Here is a 22,444-nt window from a genome sequence, read left to right as displayed (position 1 = left end):
CATTACTAGTTTGTATTTCTAGTTATGGTGTATTAGGTGAATGCACAATAACCCCCCCCCCCCGAAAAAAGACATTTAAAAGGAGAGCAGGAGGAGTCTTGAGGGGGGCAGCATGCATGCATGCATACAGTGGCTTCACGTCAAAGTCCGCCGTGCGCCGGAAACCTCATTGGTCCCCCGCCACAAGCTATTAAAAGTCGCCCCTGTTGCTGACCAGGATGGCGCACCGACAATCACGAGGCGGAATCGCGGCTTTCGTCACATGATTGACTTTAATTCAAGGCCGCGAGAGGCGACGAAAGAAAAAAGAAATAAATCACTGAGTAACTGAAGTGGGGACGACAAACCAACGAATTAATGAAAAAGTTGGGATTGAAAAACTAGAGGTGTCAAGTGGCGCGTTCATTGCGATTAATTAATAACAAGCATTTTAGTGAATTCAAAATTTTAATCGCGCCCACCGATATTTTAATCGCTTGATTTTTTTCTCAATTTTTTAATTCTGGAGATTTACAAAAACAAACAACGCTGATATTCCCCTTGCTTCGCGGTCGAAACTAAAGGTTGCAGGTCGGACTTTAACGAGTCTCAAACACAACAGAAAGTAAACGGCTAGGACGGAATCTGTCCGAGTCTGCCGAAAAGCAATCAAATGCTTTCTAATGGCACATTTTTCTTGTATCTGTTGAGCTGCCTCAATAGTGTCAAAAATGTAAAATGAAAATAGAGGTTTTCTCAGTCCTTCTTGGATGGGATTCAAATGAAATTCATTCGATCAATTAATTACAGACCCCAATTAATTGATCGCACACATTTTTTTTAATCGCCTGACAGCAGTATAAAAAAACGGAAGTCTTGCAAAATGGCAGCCGCCTGAGATGGACGAACGTGGGAATCTGCTTCTTTGCTATTCCGCCAAGCCAAGATGGCGCACGGTGAACAGACAGCCAAGGCCAAGGGAAAGTCGCTTGGCCGGCATGTCGCAGTCATCATTTGGCCCCTCGTCGGCACAAGCGTCCGCAAATGCGTCAAGCGAGGGCTCAGCCCCGCCGGCGACGATGTGCTCACCCGAAGGGAGCCGAGAGGGGGCTAGGGGGGGGCCCCTCCGGGCTTCACTTTTCTCCCTCCCTCGCGCCGGCCGTCACCAGCAGCAGGTTGCAGGCCATGAACTGCACGCTGAGCACGTTGCTGGCGTCGCCGGCGTAGCAGCCCACCAGCTCGGCGGAGGCGCCGTCGGCAGGCGCGGAGGCGGCGGCGGCACTGCCGCCGCCACCCGCCGAGGGCGCGCCGCGCACATCCCACATTCGCACGGTGTTGTCGGCGGACGAGGACGCCACCAGGCCGCTGTCGGGGCTGAAGGAGAGTCCGGTGACGGCGTCCGAGTGGCCCCGCAGGTCCTTGAGGAGCGCCCCCGAGGCCAGGTCCCACAGCTTGACGCGCTGGTCCTCGCCGCCCGAGGCCAAGTACTTGCCGTCGGGCGAGAAGGCCAGCGCCAGCACGGGCCCGCGGTGGCCGGTGAAGAGGCGCACCGAGGCCCCCTGCTGGGCGCTCCACAGCCGCACCGTCTTGTCGCTGGAGCCGGTGGCCAGGTAGTTGGAGTTGGGGTGGAAGCGCACGCAGTCCACGTCGGCCAGGTGGCCGGCGTAGACGCGCAGCGGGTACGTGCGCGAGAAGGTCCAGAGGCGGGCGCTGCGGTCCCGCGAGCCGCTGGCAAAGTAGAGGCTGCACGGGCTCACGTCCACGTCCCACACCGGGTAGGCGTGGCCCTGGTACAGCGCCGTGTTGGTGAAGCTGCCCAGGTCCCAGTAGCGCACGCTGGCGTCCTCCGAGCAGGACAGCAGGCCCGAGCTGTCCGTCAGGAAGGCCGTCCGGAACACGGGCCCGCTGTGGCCGCGCAGCGTCTTGACCTCGCTGCCCGAGGCGTCCTCCTCGTCCATCTGGGGGAGGCGGGGGGGAGGGCAATTGAAAAAAAAAAAGGGTGGGAGTATGAGATAAATTCCTCCAAAGTGAAAGAAACAACTGCGATTCTTTTCATGTCATTCCACTAAATAATTAGCGTCCATAAAATGATCGGTTCATCTGTCAAAACAAACTATTTGACAGAACTGATGGCTTTTTGGAAATCATCAAATCAGCAGTTGAAAGGAAATCTTCCTGAAGAAAAAAATAAATAAATAAAAAACCTCGACCCTCCTCAACGATTCCTTCACTCACGGCAAACAAATAATTGCCAAACACAAAAGTTGTCTTCTCTTTTTGTCCTTGGCCCAATTGATTCATGAAGCACTCACGTCCTCCTCCAGGACGTCGCAGGCCAGGCGCACCCGCGACACGTCGCCGACGTGCGGCTTGGCCTTGAGCTTGCGGGCGCGCAGGCTCCACAGCTTGACGGCGGAGTTGTCGAAGCCGGCGGCCAGCAGGCGGCTGTCGGGCGACACCTCGGCGGTGTTGAGCAGCTGCTCCGTGTGGCGGAAGGCGTAGAAGCACACGGTGGTGAGCGAGGGCGGGCCCTCGCGCACTTTCTGGATGCAGTCGCGCAGCGCCTCCAGGGACGCCTGCTTCTGCTGCTCGCCCGCCGCCGCCGCCTCGCCGCCGTCCGCTCTCGCCCAGGTGAAGTTGGGGGCGCCGGCCGACGGGGCCGTCCCCGACGCCGCCCCATAAAGCTGGTAGTCGCTTCGTTTGGAGCCGCTCACCTACGGAAAGCGGGTGGGCGTAAATTGCGACCGATATCAAATCTACGACAAAGAATGGAAAAAAAGAGAGAGCCGGGACTGAATTCTTTCAAAATAAAAGGGGGGACGTACCCGTTTATGCGCATGCACGCACACTTCTATACTACTAAAGGGTGTGCAAAGGGTGTCAAATGTAACATTGTTCGAGCGGTGATGAACAAAGGGGCTTTGGGGGCTCACCTCCAGCTGCAGGTGCGCGGCGAGGACCCTGCAGACGGCGCCGTTGTCGTCGCTCTGCAGGTAGCGCAGCAGGTAGCCGTGGGCGCCCTCGCTGAGGCGCACCACGTACTTGTGCTCCAGGAAGGCGGCGAGGCGGGGGCTGGCCGCCGCCTCGGCGGCGCCCAGGACGTGGCGCAGCTGCTCCACGGTGGCCCGCTGGTCGGCGTCCTGCAGGAAGGCGGCGTGGAAGCGCGCGTAAAAGCCGTCCGCCGCCGACTTGAGGCCGCAGCGCACCATGTCCAGGTGGAGGTGGACGAAGAGCGGGTAGAGGAGCGCGCTCACTTCCTTGGCCCACAAGATGTCGGCTTCTGGAGCGCCAGACAAATGACCCCGAGTTCGACTCCCGTGTCCAGGCTAAAATGAGTGACGACGCCGGCGCGGCCAGGCGAAACCTTGGTCCTACCTGACAGGAAGCAGCGCAGCCTGGCGTACTGCGACTCGTATTGCTGCGGGTCAGACTGGCAGGGCGCCGCCGACACCACGTTGGCGCACCCCGACTCGCTCTGGACTGCGCGCACGCACAAGGACACACACACACAGGAAGTGGCAACGTTCATGGAAAAGACCTCCAAAGTTACAGTCGTAGATACTGGCAGGAGCTACGCTTTGACGTTTCCGCCGCAGGGTGAAATTCGGTTTGCATTTTTCACATGACTTCATTTTTGTGTCGTTTTTTTTTCCAAATCAGTTTTAATGAGGATTTCAGAACAGATTTGATACTTTTTATTTTTTTCGATATTCCTTCGCTTCAGTTGGGTTTTATGGGTTTGAGCATGATATAAATACCCATGTCCATAAATCCAAATCTACATCTATGGAGTATTTATGGATTTTGTTTCAACTACTTGTTTTTTGAAAGATGAAATCTTAGTGAGAGAATAAAATCATTTCTTCTATAGATCTCCTTCCTTTATGAAAAAAAAAATAGCTTGCCCTTCCCTGCTGGAAACTAATAATTGAGGGATGTTATAGCACCACCTAGAGGGTCTTATTTGGACCTGCAGTCCATGTGTCGCCTCGATTGGACAACCGCATCCCGTGTTTCAGAAAGGTGACTTGAGGCAGATGTATCATGACATGTGTAACAATAAATAAATAATACATTTGAAAAAAAACGAACATATTTTTTAAATTCATAATTTGACTTTAAAAGTAAGGTCAGATGAGCAAAGTTTACAATTCTTCCCAATATGAGAATATGAGATGGATGTCATCCATCTATGTATCGCGTATTACCGTATTGTTATTATTATATATTTTTTATCTTACCGGTGAGGCTGGCAGCCATCTCCTCAGCCGTCTGGAAGAGTTTGATGGCTTTCAGGGAGCCGTCGGCCACATCCACATACTGCCTGCGCTTGAGGTACTGAGTCACGGCGTACTGAATCTGCTCCGTGCGGACGCGCTTCATAACCTGCCGGCAAAACATCCTCGCACTCAGGATCACCGATGCGTCGGCATGAAGACGCAAATTGGCAGACCGGATCAGGGCGATCGGCGACGGTCTAGCGCATATTCTCGTCCAGAAACTTTTCTGTCAGTCTCGGGGGTTTCAAGTAAGTGACAGTCCTACATGTACAGTATATGTTGAATGTATTTTGTTATTCATACACTAACCTAACTTATACATGTATAAATCTAATAGTATACAGCGTTAAGTAATGTTAATTACTACAAAATTGACTTCTACAAGCATTGTGTACCATTATATTTGGCCATATAAATATTTTTTATACTCATACACGAGTACATGTACCCACGGGCGGGGAGGAAGGGGGCTCGCTACTTCTCGCATTTTCGTTTATCGCGGGTTGTTTTGGTCCCCATTAACCGCGATAAACGAGAGATTACTGTATTCGTCGCTAACGATGGCTCGTGTAGAACCTGTGAGCTCGTTTTTCATCACACCTTTTTCAAAATTTCGAAAACACAATTTATAGTTGCCAGTCCTCCCCTCGAGAAAACGTCTGGGTAACAAAGGCCAACTTGCCAATCCCTAAACGCATCATTTAGTCTCCTGTAGATTTGTCTTTGCTCCAGCCAAATGGCATGTAAACGAGTCGAACCCGCACGCGCATTTAGGTTGGACCCACCGCATGTTTAATTATTTTCCGCCACACCCAAGGCTAATTCAAACCATGTTCTCAACTACAAACGACGTTAAATCAATCTTCATCTATTTTTAGATTTGTAGTGTAACAACTCCCGAAGGTCGTTATTCCCGGCTTTCCGTTTTAGTGTGTGTGAGGTCGAGGAGCTAACGGCTAACTTCTTTCCTCCGCCAATGGGCTCCGACGTTTAGCGGGCTTTTGAAATGCACCGGTCACCGGCTTCAACTCACTGCATCCCCCTCCGGTTCCCTCAACGATCCCCGGCTGGTTCCACTCCGGTCGGGCTCAGTCGAACAAACATGACGAGTTTCTCTTGTGCTCCATCGAGTCGTCGCGCCTCCGGCTCAGCCTCCATCACACTGACGTTCCTGCTCCTTTGTTGTTCAGCGCAGGTGTGCACCAAACTTTTAAGACTCACTACTGACCCCCTTGGACTGGAGTGTGAAGCGCAACTTGTCTGGACATGGTGACCAAACCCTTGCTGGCCAGATTGTATCAAGCCACCGGCGGCCATTTTACGTTGCCAATCGTAAAACCCGCCCGGATGATTGTAGTTCAAGCAAGCCATTGAATGCATTTTAACACTTGATCCTTCGCCTCAAAATCATTGAAATGATCGTTGACACTCGCCGCTCATTTACCGCCATCCTAAATATAACAAGTACAGTACTTTTTAAATGACTTTTCAAATCTTCTCGCCCAAATCTGGCTCACATAAAGTCATATCAGTGGCCCTTGTTCATCCCATTCTGCGGATTTGGTCCCCCTGGTCCCCTTGCCTCGTCCCTGCATCAACATGAGCAGGTTCATGCCAGGCTCAAGCAAGTCATGTGTCATCATTTACAAAATCAGGGGCATCAAGGAGCTTTTCAATGACGTTACACGAGATGCACTTGGAAACAACAACTCCTTCGTTCTTGTTTATTTGCATCAGAAACCTTCAAGACATACACATGCGTGCGCACAGACACGCGCGCACACAACCACACAAGCCAAGTCTGTTACACGCACAGTTGTGTAGAGGCACATTGATGACGTGCTGATTCAATAAAGTATATTCAGGTTTGAAGGAGGAAAAAAAAAAAGATCACAAATCTGCAAATTGTGAAAAGAATGTCCCGATTTTCCTGAGATGCTGCGGTGCACTTAAGGAAAAGTCAGTTTGGTCCTCAGCTTCTTGATGGAGGGGGGAGGGGTGTCCTATGTTGTCATGACAACAGTCTCTCCGGGAGGGGTGGAGGGTGGTTCTCCAAAATCGGGGAATTCTTTTTGCTAAGGTCACGTGGTCAGTGGGCAACGAGTTGCTAAATGATGTGCTACTTAGTCAAATCTCACTAGTTGACATGTTCATGAGGAGTCGTAGCACACAGTTGTCAATTAGTGCGGCTTCGGCTCGCTAGTAGTGCCGTTGTCCTACGATTGAGGACAAAGAGCGTACTAGTACCTGGACCCTCAGCGGGATATTGAATTTTTGGACTCGTTCATACGAATCGCACGAGAAGGCCAAAAGTGACGCTTGTAGCGGAGCAAAAATGTTGCCGTTCTACTCGCGGCACTGGATTGTCTTTACACGGGAGGGCACAGAGTGTTCCAGACCTTGAGCTTCCGCACATCCGCCGAGTGCTCAGACGGCTTTTCCGTCAAGGACGTCGCCGCTCGTCCGCCATCTTGTTTCTGTTAAAGGCAGCGTCGGCGCAGGGTCACCTCTTCTGCTCCCAGATCTCGGCCATGTTGAGGTCCAAAGTCTCGAGGTTCTTGAGGGCCTGCACGTTCTCCGTGTAGAAGGCCACGTCCACCACCACCAGCCTGAGAACACACGCCGACAGTCCTCACTGATTTTAAAAGGACGGGCGGCTACAGACAATGATGTTCCACTCCTTTCCACGAGAGGGCAGTGTTTGCCCTGATTAAAAATCTGCAAATGATTGACTCGACTGTTTGAACTCCCAAAATGTGGACAACGTCATTATTTTACCCAGCTCGAGGAAAAACATGAATTCATTGGTTGCTGATCAATCAATTCATTTTGGATTGTATGACACTACCCCGCTGGTGGCCAGGCTACAGGCGAGTTACCCGTGCTGCGGGCCGCCGTCGTTGACGACGCCGAGTCGAACCAGCTGCCTCTTCAGGTTCATCTTCAGGCTGAGGTTGATCCGGTCAAATAGCATCTACAAATACGCACAAACGTGTCAGCCGATTGGTCGCGGGAGGCCCAAACGGGAAGCGGCCTTGCACGGCGTACCTGCGTCTGCTCAGGCGGCAGGAGGTCGTTGATGGCCTCGTGCATCTTGACCATCTGCTTGCACACGTTGCGGAAACACGACGACGGCATCGGGGCCTTCACCTCATACTGCGCCAACGCCGTAACAGGAGGGGGAAGAAACAAAAAAACAAAAACAAAAGAATGACAGGAGGGAGGGAATTCAGGATTTACTCACGCAACGATTCAAAATTTTTTAAACAAAATGAATGACTCATTATATATAGAACCAAGAGATGCTGCATTTGGTGACAAACAGTAACTCCCCCCCCCCCCCCACACCGCCTAAAAAAAAAACATTTGACTGTCTCACTACATTTTTGTTTGGTTATCCCGTGTTTTGTTCATGCCAGAACTAAATGTGAAAATAAATCAACGTACAATAGATTTGACTGTAATTACAATTCCTTTTGTGATTAAAAAATGTCAACACTTTGATTTTTTTTACAGTATATACATTTTTTACATCGATATTTGATCCATTTTAAGCGGTCGACTGGTTAGCACGCCCACTTCACAGTGCAGTTCAATTCGGGCCCCTGGCCTTCTCCTGCGTTTGGACCTTTTCCCTGTGCCGGCGTGGCTTTTCTCACGTAGCTCAGATAAAGGGTGGACATTTTAGCAGTTGAAATGGATTTTCAATCAATTTGGGGTGAATCGTTAAATGCCGAACAAGAGGGGGAATTGGCATGTCTGTACCTTGGTCAGAACCTTCTCAAAGATGCCGTCCATGATGGCCACCAGCTTGGCCCAGATCTCGGCGACGTGGTCGTTGTAGTCCTGCAAAGCGAGAGCACACGTGCCAATGAACGGGAAGCGGGTGCCGCGCACGCGTGTGTGTGTGTGCGTGTGTGTGTGAGACGTTGGCGCCGCTGCGCTCACCTTGGTGATGTGGTCAAAGTGCCTGAGGACGTTGGCATGTTTGGGCTGCAGTTTGCTCTCAAAATGTCGCCTGATGACGGGAATGTAGAACATCACCAGCTGCAGGCAGCGCGATGCTAACGCTAACACAAAACACACAGCCGTCAATCTTTGCCGTCGACCGATGCGGGCGGGCGGGCGGGCGGGCGCTCACCGAGGTTTTTGGTGGTGATGGTCTTGAGGCCGACCACCTGCAGCGCTCCTGCACCGAGAACCAGCTGACAGCTGCGCGAGTTGAAGTGCTGCAACACACATCCAGGGGTGTAAGGAACATTAGTTTAATTATCAAATTATATGTTGAGTATTTTCTCGATGGATCGCGCAAAAAAAGTTTTTAAACATTTTCATTGCCATATTAAAAAAAAAAAAGTGACATTACAACAAAAATAGCTCTGGATGATTTTTTCTTTTCCCGCCGAGTAAAAACATGACCTGAAAAGCGTTCTGACCTTGAGGAGGTCAGCCAGACGCGTCAACACGTCGGTGGCGATCGCCGGGATGTCGTTGACACACTGGCAGTATTCCAGAAGGATCCGGATGAGAAGCAGCACCGTGCTGAAGACAAACACAAAGCTGGTAAGAACGCTGGCCCTTTGCTTCGGAGCAGGTCACGCGACGCCCGCCGCCGCACCTACCCCACCACGGCGTATTTGTGGCCCTTGACGACCAAGAAGTCAGCCGGCTTCCTTTCATCTGGACCTGTGATGTCACCGAAGAACTTGTCACGGCAATGGTTTAAAAAGTATGCCATGAGAACCTGACTGACTGACAGGGATTCCGATATTTGGAAGAATAAAGGTCAGGTAACTGACAAAGCGGCCGATTAATCGGTCTCACAGGACAGTTCCCTTTTTGTAAATTTCCATCTGGAGGGCACACCAAGTTAGATTCAGATTCAGAAAACTTTATTCATCCCCCATGGGGCAATTAGAGTTGTGCGAGAGCGGCTTATTATAGAGACAGTTGTTTTGGGCATTGAAATAAGACTGAAAAAGTGGGTGTCGTCTTATATTTGGGGTCTAGACATTATACCCTTTCACGACGCTAGATGGCGACAGATACCATCGAAGCGAATGCTGAACTTGACATCCCAGGCCAAAGTGAACCCGAAGAAGAAAAATAAAAATAGTGGTCGCATGAAGAAGAAAAATAAAAAATAGCGGTAAGAAAGAAAAGAGAAGAAAATAATAGAAAATGGAGAAACGTAGCGACAATCTGGAGAAAAGTGGGTCAAAGATCGGCAGTCCTTTCATATTGAGCCAGCTTGACAACAGAGAGAAAATTCTGCAAAAATGGCAACATTTTTTCCAGAGAATATTTGTTTGAATGTAAGCATGCATGGGCTTGTAGTAGATTGTGACGGTATGAGAACCACGAGCAAAAGTATCATGCTACTAAATCGTGGGATTCAAATTGGGGGGGGGAGAAGAAGCTAATATCAGCAATACCAACACCGATATTGCGCTGGTGGCTACCTGCCGCTTTGCGCACCGCCAGCGCAACGGTGCCGCCCGCCATGGAGTCGGCCAGCTCCTGAAACTCGGCGGGAACTTCCGCCTGCTTCCAGCGCTCGTTATCCAGCAGGAGACTGCGGCACACATTGATCCACGGTCGTCATGGTCGCGGCGATCGCGGCAGGCGCCGGTCGCTCACCTGAGTTTGGTCTTGCGCTCCTCGTGGAAGCGGTGGACGAAGCGGTCGGCCTGACTCTGCAGCGCCCCCCGCAGGGACACGCTGCGCCTGCCGCACAGCTCCTCCGTCTCCTTGGCGAAGGACTCCACCGCCACGGAGAGATCCACAAACTCGGACGAAGCGATGCGCTCCAGAGAGCCGTCCTGTCGCCGACAAGCGGAGAGTGCGTGATACCGGACGCGGTCAACGCAAGACGCGAGAGCTACGGCAGCGTCGCTTCTCCGGACGAACACTTCAACACTTGAGCAATTACTTTATTTTAGAGCAAGACGATTGTTCATTGAAGGCCAAAAAGAAGGAAATTCATTCATTACAAAAAAAATAATGCCACACATGCACGTCGACCGCTTGGGCAAACTCCAATAGAACCTGGAGAACTCTTCCCAAGTCGTGGAGCTGCTTTGATCCTCCACGACCTGGACGAAAAATACACCTTGTTCTTCAATCGTCATTTCTCAGCCCAATGTGAGAAGAACATCTAAAAATGAGATTTTTGTTTGAAATGAAGTTTTTTTTAATGATTGCAGATTGGGGGATTAATGAAGGGTGTTTGTTTGTTTTTTCTTCTTTCTACCCACATTCTTGCTGCCGGGGGCTGTAAATTTCCCCAGTGTGGGACAAATAAAGGAGATCTTCATCGGTTTGATGTCTAAAAATGTATCAACTGAAATTTGGGAAAAATGACGCCCCAAATGTTTCGGTACCTTGGCTCTGGCAGTGAGGAGCTTGACACAGCGATCGTGGCTGATGTCGGAGGCGGCGTGCAGAAGCTCCTGGATGTTGTTGAGCAAACGGTTCAGCTCCAAGTCGGATGATATCGCCTCATCGGCAGTGGTGTACCTGCATGGGTTTGAACGGAACAAAACTGGTTCAAGTCAACACACCCTCGAGGACTTCTGCTCAAATTTGTGACTGTCCGAACGGTTTTTGATTGGCGGTTCTTTTGAGACTTTCCTGATTTGCGGGAAGTGACCTACGTGAAGTTGTGCCCTCCAGACGCCGAGTCGGCGCCCGGCGACCCGGCGGGCGTGGCGGCTCTGGCTTGGCGGGCGTCGCGGAGGGCGTCGCTGATAAACGGGCCGTCGTGAGTGAGGTAGGCCAACTCGGCGACGTCCCCGCACATGCCGGGCGCCGCCTCGTGAGGTTGACTGCGCTCCGGGTGGGACTTCCCCGCCGAGGAAGTCTTCCGGGTGGACTCCAGAACTTCCAAGACCACCAACCGGATCACGCCCAGGGTGGCCTGGGAGAAGACCAGAACACAATCTCGGTTCTCCCGTCGGAAAGAATCTTTGAAAAATAAAGAGTCAAAGTGGTGACTGACCTTCATCCTGCGGAGGAAAAGCAGGAAGCACTCAAAGACGTCCTTGAGGAGGTCAAACCACTGAGGGAAGGTCATCAGACGCATCTGCTCGGCCAACCTGGAGGCAGGAGAAGCGCCCGCGGGCGCGACGTCATCGTCGGCGACGAAACACCCGCACCGCCGCGACTTACTTGGTGACGACTTCCGTGTCGATGTCGTCAATGGACAGGAGCCGCTCGGCGACGCACTGGCGACACAAATGGCCGTCACTTTCCCGTTGCCATGACAACAAGGCCAAAATAAAAAAATGGCAGGGGTCAGACCTGGGACACGACGGCCTTGGCCGCCGCCATCATCTCGTCGCCGTAAATGTCCAAAAAGTCCAACTTCCTCTGGCGCAGCAGGCCAAACACCAGCGACTGAAGACGCTCCTGCACACACACACACACACACGTCACGTGATCAGGATGCTTTTGATGGAACGGCGAATGCCCCAAACAACACAGACAAAAGCAATCAATGACAGAATGATCATCTCTGGATCAGGGGTGACAACAATTCTAGTACCCCAGCTGACTCAGCCTTGACATGATCGTATGTTGTGGAATCATTCTTGTGTTTCCTTTGTCCATCCCAAAACAGACCTTCTCCAGGAGCTGCGCGTCGTCCCTCAGGCTGCGGCTGAGCTCGCTGCGCGCGTACATGCTGAAGTCCTCCACCATCATCTTGTCAATCAGCTTCTCCAACTCGCACAGCTGAGAGCCCAGATGCCTGCCCGCATACAAAAAGTCAAGAAGTCAATGGCATCTCCGACGACTTTCAACAAATCGAGACCCTCGAGATGCGGTCACGGTGAAAAGGTGGACAGCGCCCACAAGTGGCGACGGCGACGATGACACGTCACCTGAAGCTGTGGATGCCCTGCAGCTCCTGCTGCAGGACCTCCTTGGTGGTGGCGATGAGCTCCAGCGCGCCCACAAACTCGGACGTGGAGAGCAGCAGCTGCACGGTGGGCTGCGTCTGGTGCACGGCGGCCATCAGCTTCAGCTTGCCGTGCAGCTTGACGTAGTTGCCGCGCGTCAGGGCGGCGCGCAGGGCCGCCAGGGGGCCCCGGCACATCACGCGGTCCATGGCGGCCGTGCGGCGCCGTAGCGCCGCCACCGCCTCCTGCGTCTCCCTCAGGCGCTCGCGCAGCTCGCGCTGCGACGACATGGCGTGGAAGAAGGCCTCCGAGCGCAGCGAGATCTGACGCGCGATGCTCACCTCCACCACGTCCAGGTAGTGACTCAGCTGCAACGCGCAACAAGAAAATCATTTGGGTCCAGATCGATGTTTGAGAAACAAAAGCAGCGCGTGGCCCCGACCTTCTCCTGAAGCAGTTTGGAGGACAGCACGTCGCGGCTGCTGCGCCCGCCGCCGCTGTCAAAGTGCGACCACGGCAGGACGGCTTCGAAGGTGGACGGCTCCTCCAGGGCAAAGTCGGGCCTCAGGAACATCTGAAAAGTGGCCACGCTCGCCTTGAGGCTTTTGTCCATCGAGGCCACGGGAAGAGCCTGCTACGAGGCGCGCGCACTTGCTAACGGTCCGACAAGCTTTGGAATCGTTTGGGATCTTTGAGTTCCAAAAAGGAACAACAAGAAAAATCTCCACATTTGCGGAAGCTTCGCGTCTCGCAAGTCACAAACGGCGAAGAAAGAAGACAAACGCGTTACCTTGGGGACTTGCTCCAACTCGGCTCTTGACTTCTCTGCTAGACCCAAAAGACAAAAACAAAGCAACTCCATTTAGTCACATGACCAAAGCCCGTGACCTTCAGCTCGTGAACAAACGGGAACCTTGGTTGGTGCCGGCGCTGCGGATGGCGTCCACAAAGTCCTCTTTGATGGGACAAAGAGCCTTGCATCGCTTGTGGATTTTTTCCCTCTGAAAGCCCCGCCCCAAGACCCCATGAAAACAAGTCTGCTTTCAGATTAAAAGCAAAACCAAATCCGCCCGAAGCTCACCTGCGCGCTCTCCTGCAGGTAGGCGCCAAAGTGCTCCGGCGTGACGTTGCCGAGGCAGAAGGACGGCATCACCTCCGTCTCGCCAAAATCCAGCCCCCAGGTCTTGGTGAAGAAGTCCGACTCGCGTTTGGCCAGCCTCGGGTCGTTGAGCGCCGCCGGCAGGTTGACCTTGGAACTGTAAACCGTCCAGCGGTCGTGCTCCGAGACCACCGACGGTCCCTCGCGCAGGCCCCGCCCGTCGCCTGCGCGCGGGGGTCAAAATGAGTCGCCGCGCTTTATTGCCCAGTTCTCGCATACGAGTGGCGTCGAGTGGATCGCTAGCGCCATTTGTGCTTACCGCCGGGCTCTTTGGGGCACACGTCGGGCAGCGAGAGGGCGGGGCGGCACCGGGAAGGGGAGGGGCGGAGCGGCGGAGGCTCCCGCTCCTTGCTGAAGGGCCCGTCTCGGACGGCGGGCCGAGGCATCGCCGAGGAGACGGGGCGGGCCGCCATGGGCGGCTAGCTGCGCGGAGAGACGAGGGGGGGGGGGGGGGGGGGTGAATTTGACCTGCCGATGCATTGCGGTGCCATCGGACGCTCGCGTGAAGTACGGCAAAGTGTAAGAAAATAGCGCTCACAAATGAAATGGACTGTAGAATCGCTGCCGATAGCCACCTTGAAAAGGGGCGTGGCTGAGCGAGTCCCATCAGACCCGCGTGGTGTCATTTTAGATTGGAGTTTGAGTTTTTTGGGGGGGCGGGGGTGACGTACAGGAAATGGTGAACGTGGCTCTCCTTCCCCACATGCTGAGGCATTTTTTTTTACTTCACCTGAGCGAAAGCCGAGCTCGAAATTGCTTGTACTCCGTGAGAGCAAACAAAAGCAAGCAACGACTCGCTACTTGAAAAAGTGCCACCGCACTCGTGACACGAGTCAAGTCGGATCGAAAGTCCTGTCAAACGTTGACGAGCGGGGCGTGTGACGCTTGGTGACCTTTCGCAGCTTCCCGCTGTCACGGCCTGAGATCGCCGAGAAAGCACAAACATTCCGATTCAAGGCAGACTCTCGATCAAAACAAACTCTTTTCTCATTCGTAAAGCAAGAAACGTCTCTCGCGTTAAAATTGGATAAACATTGTGACCTTTGGGGGAGCTCGAAGTCATCGGCTTCGATGGCGTTATTTTCGTTCACGTGATCGTCGTTTCTATGATACGCGACTGGAAACGCGTCATTTGGAGTCGGCGTTGAACGCCGACTCGTCAACGAGGACGAGCAGCTGTGACGGGACGCTCGTAGCATTAGCGCGAGCGTTAGCGGCGCGGCTCGCGCTCCACCGCAGCCGACGCTCGTTGGTGCGAAACGTTTCGAGGCGGCGACGTTTCTTTGCGTTTGCGTCGACGAGCAGCCTCCGCGTTCGCCTCCGGGTGACGCCGCGTCCGTGTCAGTCGCCGAAGCTAATGCTAAAGCTAAATGCGGAGGTGTTTCCGCGTCCCCGGACGCGAGCAGTTTAGCCGCTCGGCTAAACTAAGCTACGCCGAGCTCTCCGAAGAGCCGGTCGGCGGTCAAACGAACTCCCCTCGCCTACCTGTCGTCGAAAGCGGGACGGCAGCCGCGGTCGTTTCCTTTGTCGCTCGACATCACACCGACAGGCGAGGACCCGACGCGGGAGCAAAAGCGGCTACGAACGCATCGCACGCGCGCTGCCAAGCGATGGCAGGCAACCGTCGCTCGACGCCGAAGCGCCGGCGGCGCTTTTCTTCGGTCAGCAGATTGTGCGGGCGCTTTGCTGCCGACCGCTGGACGGGCGTGCAACTACACCGGTCGCGTCTCTGCCCGGAGAACCGCCGACGCGAATTCGATTCGCGAATCCGGAAGCCAGAGCTCACAAATGATCTGAGAACGGTGCCATTACTCCACGGACATTCATCCCGTTTTCTCTCCCTCCCTCCCAGGATTTCACCAAAAGAGCCTCGGGCAGACCAGAATAACTTTTCATTTATTGACCTGAAACACACACACACACACACACGCTCGTGGACAGTAACTTCCTGTTTGGTCACCTTGGACCAAAAACGGCCTGCTTGCGGGCCAGACGTCAACGTTGTGAAAAAGAGCACTTTTGCCTGGTTTCCCCGCCATCGTTTTTGTCGGTGTGCGCTTTTAGTTAGTGGTCCAGGATGCGGAGGTTTCCGGACACAATCTTGTTCTCCAGCATGGCTCCGGAGGGGATATCGATACGGTCGCCGTGGTTGGCGATGATGATCACCGTTCCCTGCCGGCAGAAAATCATCAGCTTGATGTCGCTTTATGTTTGGTGTGCTTCTTTGAAGGTTGTAAGGGAGCACGGCATTTATGCTAAATCTGTGGGAGGGGGGGGATTTAGACTTTTCACGTACCTTGAGTGAGACGTTTTTCCCAAAGGTGACGTCTCCCGACACAGTAAGGTGGTCCAGCTCCAGCAGGTCCGGGATGCTGTCGAAGCGGGTCAGGAAATCTTGGACCTGGCGGCGACATTAGCATAGCGCCCAATTGACGTGTGGCTAACGTGAATCAAAGGGAGCTGCAATCGCCGTGGCGTACGACGCGCAGATCAAGCGCCGACCTTGGTGAAGCAGCCCCCCAGCTTGACGTGCGGCGTGGTGGGGAACTCCCTCTTTTGGCTCATGGTCAGAGAACCCGCGTCCAAGCTGTAGAGGTTGGACATGACCAGCAGCAGGTCAGAGGACGTCTTGACGGGCAGGAAGCGCGAGCGCGGCACGTTGACGCCCATGGCGTTGCGGAAACTCTTGATGGCCGCGCCGACCGCCGTCTCCAGCTGGATCACGTTGAGACCGCCCTCCAGCGTCTGGGTGGACACACCGGGACGCGTCACGCTACGCGGGAGCGGCGAGCGACGCCACGCCGTGGGGTGGGAGTGCGCGCGCGGGTGACCTTGGGATTGACGATGACCTCCATGTCCATGGCGTTGTCGTCGACCAGCCTCTTGATGGCGCTCAGCGAGATCCACAAGTTGTTGGTGTTGAAGATCTTGAACTTGGTGACCGACTTGAACTCGTCCACGTGAGCTTTGGGAACCTGCGCGATCTCCAGGAGCCTCAGGTGGTCTTCGTACTGAATCAGCGTACCGCCCTGGAAGTCGCGCCCATGGGAAGTCAGACCCCGGCAGGAAGCGCTCGGGTCGGGGGGGGGGGGGGCACGCGTACCTTGACGTCGGCGCGGGTCTTGTCGGTGACCTCCATGACGAACTCGCAGCGCCTGTCGGCCGGCTGGCCGATGAGGCGTCGGAGGATGCGGAGGTCGACGGTGGCGCCCAGATTGTCGATGTTGGACACGAAGATGTACTCCTTCCCGTCGTCCAGAAGTTGCTGGAGCAGGCCCGAGTTGGCCAAGCTGGCGTAGATGTCGCCGTGACCCGGCGGGTACCACGCCTCCGCGCTCTCCAAACTCTTGGCGATAGGCAGCAGCGACTCCTTGTTGATGCGCGGGTACCTAAGCGCCACACATACCATCGAGGATGTTCAGGTGCGAGCGTCTCCGTGCATATACGGTGGAACTCCTCTACAACAAAAACTATATGGGCGAAAATAGCCCGGGTGTGAAAAAATGTTCACGCATGAACGCCAATCCCACTTTTCTGCTCCCCCTACGACAAAAAGTCTGTTGCACAATTTTTTTTTCTCTGCTCTTGCCTCGCAACGAGATTCACTACAATGAAAACGAGCCTTCCGCAAAAGTCTAATCCAACAGCGACCTCTGAACCCACGAGCTGTGCACCGCGAGGTTGACGCGCCAACCGCTAGAGCGCCGGGCCGCCTGTGCGTTTGCTGCCCCCTGTTGTGAAAAATCTCTTGCCGCAAATATGATTTTGCTGTAGAGGAGTTTCAGCGTACATTGCGTGCGCACGTCTGTACCTGCTCTGGTTGAAGGTGTGTATCCTGAGTCGGTGATGTTTGTACTTCTGAAGGATCTTCCTGGTTTCTTGGTCCGTGTTGAAGGAGTTCATCAGCACGAGAGGGACGTGGGCATCGTAGGTCTTGTTCAAATGCTGCAAAAAGGGGGCGTGCGCACTAAAGCAACAAGGAGAAGGACGGGGCGACGGAACGACAAAACGGGAGCCCCGTGGCGTGGCTGACCTCGATCTGCTTGACGGTGAGGTCCAGGAAGGTGTTTTCGTTGCGCACGCTGATGAGACTCTTGGGGCCTTTGCAGCCCATGCTGGTGCCCAGGCCGCCGTTGAGCTTGACCACCGCCAGCTTGTTGAGGCACGCCGCCACGTCCGCCGGCACCTCCGTCGCCACCATTTCCTCGTACGCCACCACCTCAACAACACGGGAGCTTCCGTCACGCGGGCGGGGGCTGAACAATCAGTCCATTTCAAATTGACGCGGCAATTGAGCAGTTGGGCTCCAATTTGGATCAAAACGTCAATGAAGATTTGGATTTTGGCAAAACCAAAGAAAAACCACTTTTTATGCAATTCACTTTTGCCCTCTGTGTGCCCTGCGATTGGCTGGCAACCGATTCAGGGTGTCCCCCACCCACTGCCCGAAGACGGCTTGGATAGGCTCCGGCACCCCCCGCCACCCGAGTGAGGATCGAGCGCTTTGGAAAATGGATGGATGGATATACGGCACGTCAAAAAATAAAGCCGGCCGAAATGATGGAATGGAGTTATTTGTTCAGTCTCAGTTTGGAGTTTTGTAAACACACGACGACAGACGACAAACACGGTGAGACGTGGCCAGCGGACCCGAGGTCAGGCGGACGGCCGGCCGGCCGCCAGGTTGCGTCCTGACCCCGGCACGCGCTTCGGGCCAGCAGGTGTCCAAAGGTCTCATGCTCGCCACCCGAACGCCATCGACTATTCCTGGCGCTGACCTTCAGTGGCGCCGCCGCTATTCCCGGAAGGCGCGTGTTATGCACGCCGTGTTCATTTAAAGGGCCGGTGCCCCGACTTTCTTCACCGCCGAGAGTCAAAATGGACACGCACACAACAAGCGACCGTGGCGCCATTGTTAAGGATCGAGGTGGATGATCGCTCGACTCCAATTGTATACGTGTGCGTTTTGATGACGGAGGCTCTCCACGCCGCGCTTTTTCATCGGGGTCACTCACGGCTTCCTCGGGCGGCCGGCTGATTTTGGCCCAGTCCACCGCAGGACTCTTGACCTGCAGGAACCTGTGGAAGAGCCTCTTGAAGCCCTCAAAGTCTTTCTTGCAACTCTGAAAGAACGACATGACAAAGCAGCGCCTTCAACAGGACGACGAGTCACCGCGTTAACTCAAGTCATAAGCTCACGTCGAGGACACGCCAAGTCCGACATTTGGTCTGAAGCTTCCATTTTATAGTCAATGCCAGGATTCCTTTCATCCCCACACCCCTCCAAAACAAATCGACGGTTTCACTTTGATGGTGAAAAGGAGTGGGCCCAGAACAGAGCTTTGAGGCACGCTCTGGTTAGCTGGGGGGCAGGGGGGTGAGTGAGAGATGGAGAGAGCTGAACCACTGATGGTGAGACGGGCAGCCGATTGAACATTTCTTTCTTGCCAGAAAATCAACAACAATTAAAAAAAAAAAAGCTCGTGTTGAGTGGGACTACCCGTTCGAGGTTTTGGCGTGACCTTTCCACCGACCTGCGCGTGGGCGTCGCCCGCGGTGGCGGCGAGCTCGTCCAGCTCGCGGCACATGGACTCCTCGTGCTGCTGCCGTAGCTTCTCCTGGAACTCAGTCATGGTTCCTGCGGTGAGGTCTGCGCACAGGAGTGCACAAAGACTGAGCGGGCGCCCCGACGCACATTTGCATTTATGTACGTTTGATTGCATTGGAAAAGTCCGATGCAAGGTCACACTGAGGGTTGCTGGCCCCTGAGCAACGACCTTGCATACACAGTACCTGTCAAAAGTTTGAAAACGGCTTCAAACTCACATTTTGAGGTCAAGACGATCAACACTTCAGCATGCAGAGATGCACGGACGCGGTTTTTGAACACGTGTACGGTCGTTCATTTCTTTTTTTTCTAAAAGGTCACAAACAATGCTGGGAAATGGAAAACACGTGCATGATATCAACATTAATAAATACCGTGAAAAAAAGAAAAGTATGATCGAGCAGAGCTTTATGGGATAAAACCCCCATAAAAAAAAAATGGAATCAATTTTCTCAAAAAAAAGTTTTGTTCTTTCTGAAAAAAAATATTTTCAAAAAAGTTATTCCTTGGAGGGGGAAAAGTGTTCAAAGCAGTGTGAGTGACCTCTTTGGTCGTCAAGGCCACACGCACTCGTTTTGGACGCGACTCTTTTTCAATTCACAACCTCAACACTCTGCCACAATCACTGACTCAAAGTCGCCTCACTCCAGGTTGAAAAAGTTTGCGAGGGACACAGCACTTTTTGAAGAACTTTTTATCCACCGATTTGCTATGACGTCACGCGTACGCCACCGCGTCGCCCGAGACGGCTCGGAACCGACGTCACTCAAGCGCCCGCAGATTCTCACATGCAACGCTGACCGAGAGAGTCAAAGAATCGAAAGAATGGCAACCTTTTAGTGATAGGGGAGGTGGGGGGGGGGGAATAGCAACTCACCCGCCACCGTCAGAGTCGACATGGCGTCACGGCTGCGATTTTCAGGCTGACGCGCGCACAGCGGCCAAAAGCGACTGAGCGAGGGGGTCACTCAACTCAACTCGCGAGCGCCCAAGGGTTCCTCCTCCTCTTCCTCCTCCCCCTCGGCGCAGAGGAGGATCCCTGATTGACAGCCGTGCCCACAAGCATGCCGGCCAATCACAGGGAGAAACAAGAAAACAAAACATCTTGGAGGTGGGGGGTTACCGGATACCCCCTGTCCGTGAGGTTGGCAAATTACAGTCATACCTCGGTTTTCGACCATAATCCATTCCAGAAGGCCGTTCGAAAACCGATTTGTTCGAAAACCGAAATCACGCTCTTGAAAAAAAAATCTTTATTGAACACGTCTGCTCACAATGGAACAATCCCCGAGGAAGCATCACTTCCTCATGTAAGGAAGGCAAGAGGAGTCAAGTGCGCTCAGGTTGGTCAAGAACCGATTTTCTGTCGTAATCCGAGGTATAAAAATGTCGTTCGAAAACCGGGGTTTGACTATGCTTCAGAAAAGACGCGAGAATTCAAATGATTCATCCCGTGCGTGAAATGTGATTGCCCCCTCACCCCCCATCGCGACAACATTCACACATCCCACGTACACTCGTATTCATAAGGATGCAGCTCCGAGACAAAGAAAACCATGTTGTTGTTTTATCTATAAGACACACACTTTCTTCATTTGTTTCCCACTGAAGCAAATACAAAAACGGATGTGTTCGGTCTACGCGCCTTCTCAACCTCGAGAGACGTTTAAGGGCAGCCTCTGAAAAAACGTAAATTCATGATTACTTCACTGACACTAAAAAAAAAACGAAAAGAATGCAGCAAATCAGAAAATCGAGTGAATGACATCAACAGTCTCCTGCAATAACACAGAACAACCAGCAAAGTACAAAAAAATAGAGTAAGATTAAAGTGCGGAATTGAGGAGGCAAGGAAAGAAAAAAAAGGCGGCACGGTGGCTCGATTCCTGGCTCGGGTGGAGTTGGCATGTTCTCCCCGTGCCTGCGTGGCTTTTCTCAGGGCACACTCCAAGAACATGCACGGGTAGGTTCGTTAATCACTCTCAATTCTCCATCGGTATGACCGCGAGCAGCGGTTGGTTTGTCTTTGCGCGACTAGCTGACAAAACCAGTTCGGTGCAAATATCATCCAACCACACGTCTGCCCGTCGAGTCGATTGTGCCGTCGGACAAAGTTGATTTCAGACCATTTCTTGTGGCCAAATGTACTTTCATTTATGTTAATCGTAAAAAAAAGGGGTCGCCTCCATCTTAAAACGACTTATATTTAAGGCTTTTTTTCTCCATTCATTTCAGAGCAACTTCACAATGCTCCCAATTTGGTCCAAAAGTTGCTATGATCCATAAATTGCATCTGCTTCGTATTTTTTTATTTTAATTAAGTTTATTGACTTTGAGATTTGAGACCATTTCCAATCCTAAAAATCCAACGTCTTCAAGGGTTAACACTTTTGAACAATTTCAAATGATTGATTTCAGCTAATTGAGGACTTGGGAAAAGCAGAAATTCATATTTTTGAAGTAAGAAATGTATTGTTGAACACGCGCGCGCACACACACAATAATAATGTATTCTTTCTCCGAGTGGTTTTAGGTTTTTATTCATTTTTTTACCCTGAGAGAAGGATACATTAAAATCCCACTCTGGATAAGAGGACGCTATTCGTTTTGACTTTGGAAACCTGAACTTGTGTTGTGTTGTGACGTGAGCTTTCTGTTGACATTTAAACCGGGCCACCCACAAAGTGTCATATTTCAAACAGGCAACAGAAGCGATACAATATTAGCATTTTCCACATTAATTCTCTTTTTTTAAAAAACGTCACACCGTTTTTGTTTTTCGTCTTAGGTCATTTTTTCCCCTACACTAAAGTTTCAAAGGGTCACAAATCTGCATGTAGCCGATGTCGTTTTAATCACCTAAAATCCGCGCACCTGAGAAAATGGCGAGTGCAAACGCTGCCACGTCCGCAACAATTTGCAGAGTTGCTCACCTCAAGATTCGAAGAAGCGATCTCAGCATCTGGAAAGGCAACGCACCGACTGGGAGCTAGCTCAAGTACAGGTATGCGCTAGCTTAGCTTTCACAAGACGACCCCGCCCCTTCTGAGGAATCATCGCGGAAGTGACCGTCTGACCGGAGCTGATTGGTCGGATTTTCCTGCCAATCACGGTTAAAAGGGCGCCTTCTGCCGGAAATTCCACTTATTTCATGTCTCATTGAAATACTCGAATGGGAGAAGTATACCGTTTCATTGTCTTTAGTTTACCTTCGTAACAAGCCGACACATAGGGAGCGTCGGTGCCGAAAGGTTAGTCTTGGCTGTCAATCTCTTTTCCAAGTGGTTAACATTCGTCGCAAATAAAATAACTTCATTTGAATACATGGAGAATCGAATCGTTTGTAAAGTCTGTCATGTTTTTCAGTTTTGAATGAGTCACCGAGCGTCAGTGGTGATTGGTGACACTCGCCTGTCAATCATGACGTGTCTCTTCCCAGCGGTGTGTGTATTTCGAAAGACAGAAGCCAACAACCAGTTCCTAAAAGCTTTGATGAAAAGTGAACATTGAAATCCCG

General features: G+C 52.6%; 3 protein-coding genes across 4 annotated transcripts; all 3 read right to left on the bottom strand.

Annotated features, from left to right (window-relative positions):
• Positions 1-217: 217 nt before the first annotated feature.
• taf5l (TAF5-like RNA polymerase II, p300/CBP-associated factor (PCAF)-associated factor) lies at positions 218-5,456 on the bottom strand. Its single transcript, XM_052084033.1, has 6 exons — positions 5,293-5,456; positions 4,221-4,365; positions 3,355-3,459; positions 2,913-3,259; positions 2,292-2,693; positions 218-1,937 (listed from the first exon to the last, which is right to left on the bottom strand). Exons 2-6 carry the CDS (start codon positions 4,360-4,362, stop codon positions 1,113-1,115), a joined length of 1,821 nt encoding a protein of 606 aa, XP_051939993.1. The 5' UTR covers positions 4,363-4,365; positions 5,293-5,456; the 3' UTR covers positions 218-1,112.
• Positions 5,457-5,952: 496 nt separating this feature from the next.
• Positions 5,953-14,954, bottom strand: vps54 (VPS54 subunit of GARP complex). Of its 2 annotated transcripts, none has more exons than XM_052084001.1 (23): positions 14,805-14,954; positions 13,579-13,742; positions 13,242-13,483; positions 13,074-13,161; positions 12,951-12,988; positions 12,603-12,734; positions 12,143-12,528; positions 11,883-12,009; positions 11,562-11,669; positions 11,430-11,485; positions 11,260-11,356; positions 10,916-11,178; positions 10,643-10,778; positions 9,900-10,081; positions 9,722-9,834; positions 8,882-8,945; positions 8,696-8,801; positions 8,401-8,488; positions 8,208-8,329; positions 8,025-8,105; positions 7,308-7,415; positions 7,139-7,233; positions 5,953-6,868 (listed from the first exon to the last, which is right to left on the bottom strand). In XM_052084001.1, the coding sequence occupies exons 2-23, from the start codon at positions 13,730-13,732 to the stop codon at positions 6,763-6,765; spliced, it is 2,892 nt and encodes a 963-aa protein (XP_051939961.1). In that variant the 5' UTR covers positions 13,733-13,742; positions 14,805-14,954; the 3' UTR covers positions 5,953-6,762. The 2 variants fall into 2 exon arrangements, with proteins under 2 accessions (XP_051939961.1, XP_051939962.1); XM_052084002.1 differs by having other exon boundaries at positions 12,951-12,985.
• A 242-nt stretch (positions 14,955-15,196) lies between these two features.
• On the bottom strand, positions 15,197-19,968 carry LOC127613128 (UTP--glucose-1-phosphate uridylyltransferase-like). The gene is made up of 10 exons (XM_052084039.1): positions 19,805-19,968; positions 18,854-18,969; positions 18,335-18,442; positions 17,353-17,538; positions 17,131-17,264; positions 16,423-16,708; positions 16,151-16,348; positions 15,822-16,064; positions 15,616-15,720; positions 15,197-15,491 (listed from the first exon to the last, which is right to left on the bottom strand). Exons 1-10 carry the CDS (start codon positions 19,824-19,826, stop codon positions 15,384-15,386), a joined length of 1,506 nt encoding a protein of 501 aa, XP_051939999.1. The 5' UTR covers positions 19,827-19,968; the 3' UTR covers positions 15,197-15,383.
• Positions 19,969-22,444: the final 2,476 nt, after the last annotated feature.

This window comes from Hippocampus zosterae, chromosome 13 (assembly GCF_025434085.1).
Source record: "Hippocampus zosterae strain Florida chromosome 13, ASM2543408v3, whole genome shotgun sequence".
Classification (NCBI taxonomy): domain Eukaryota; kingdom Metazoa; phylum Chordata; class Actinopteri; order Syngnathiformes; family Syngnathidae; genus Hippocampus; species Hippocampus zosterae.
This window is presented reverse-complemented; position numbering and strand designations above follow the sequence as displayed.

Coding starts and splice junctions, on each gene's coding strand:
- taf5l (XM_052084033.1), bottom strand. CDS start 4,362: ATGAAGCGCGTCCGCACGGAGCAGATTCAGTACGCCGTGACTCAGTAC. Junction 2,694..2,912: donor CCGCGCACCTGCAGCTGGAG/GTGAGCCCCCAA, acceptor CGCTTTCCGTAG/GTGAGCGGCTCCAAACGAAG. Junction 1,938..2,291: donor GCGACGTCCTGGAGGAGGAC/GTGAGTGCTTCA, acceptor CGCCTCCCCCAG/ATGGACGAGGAGGACGCCTC.
- vps54 (XM_052084001.1), bottom strand. CDS start 13,732: ATGGCGGCCCGCCCCGTCTCCTCGGCGATGCCTCGGCCCGCCGTCCGA. Junction 12,989..13,073: donor CAGCGCCGGCACCAACCAAG/GTTCCCGTTTGT, acceptor TTTTGGGTCTAG/CAGAGAAGTCAAGAGCCGAG. Junction 10,082..10,642: donor TCCTCACTGCCAGAGCCAAG/GTACCGAAACAT, acceptor TGTCGGCGACAG/GACGGCTCTCTGGAGCGCAT.
- LOC127613128 (XM_052084039.1), bottom strand. CDS start 19,826: ATGTCGACTCTGACGGTGGCGG. Junction 18,970..19,804: donor GTCGACTCTGACGGTGGCGG/GTGAGTTGCTAT, acceptor TCCTGTGCGCAG/ACCTCACCGCAGGAACCATG. Junction 16,065..16,150: donor AGGTCATCGTCAATCCCAAG/GTCACCCGCGCG, acceptor GTGTCCACCCAG/ACGCTGGAGGGCGGTCTCAA.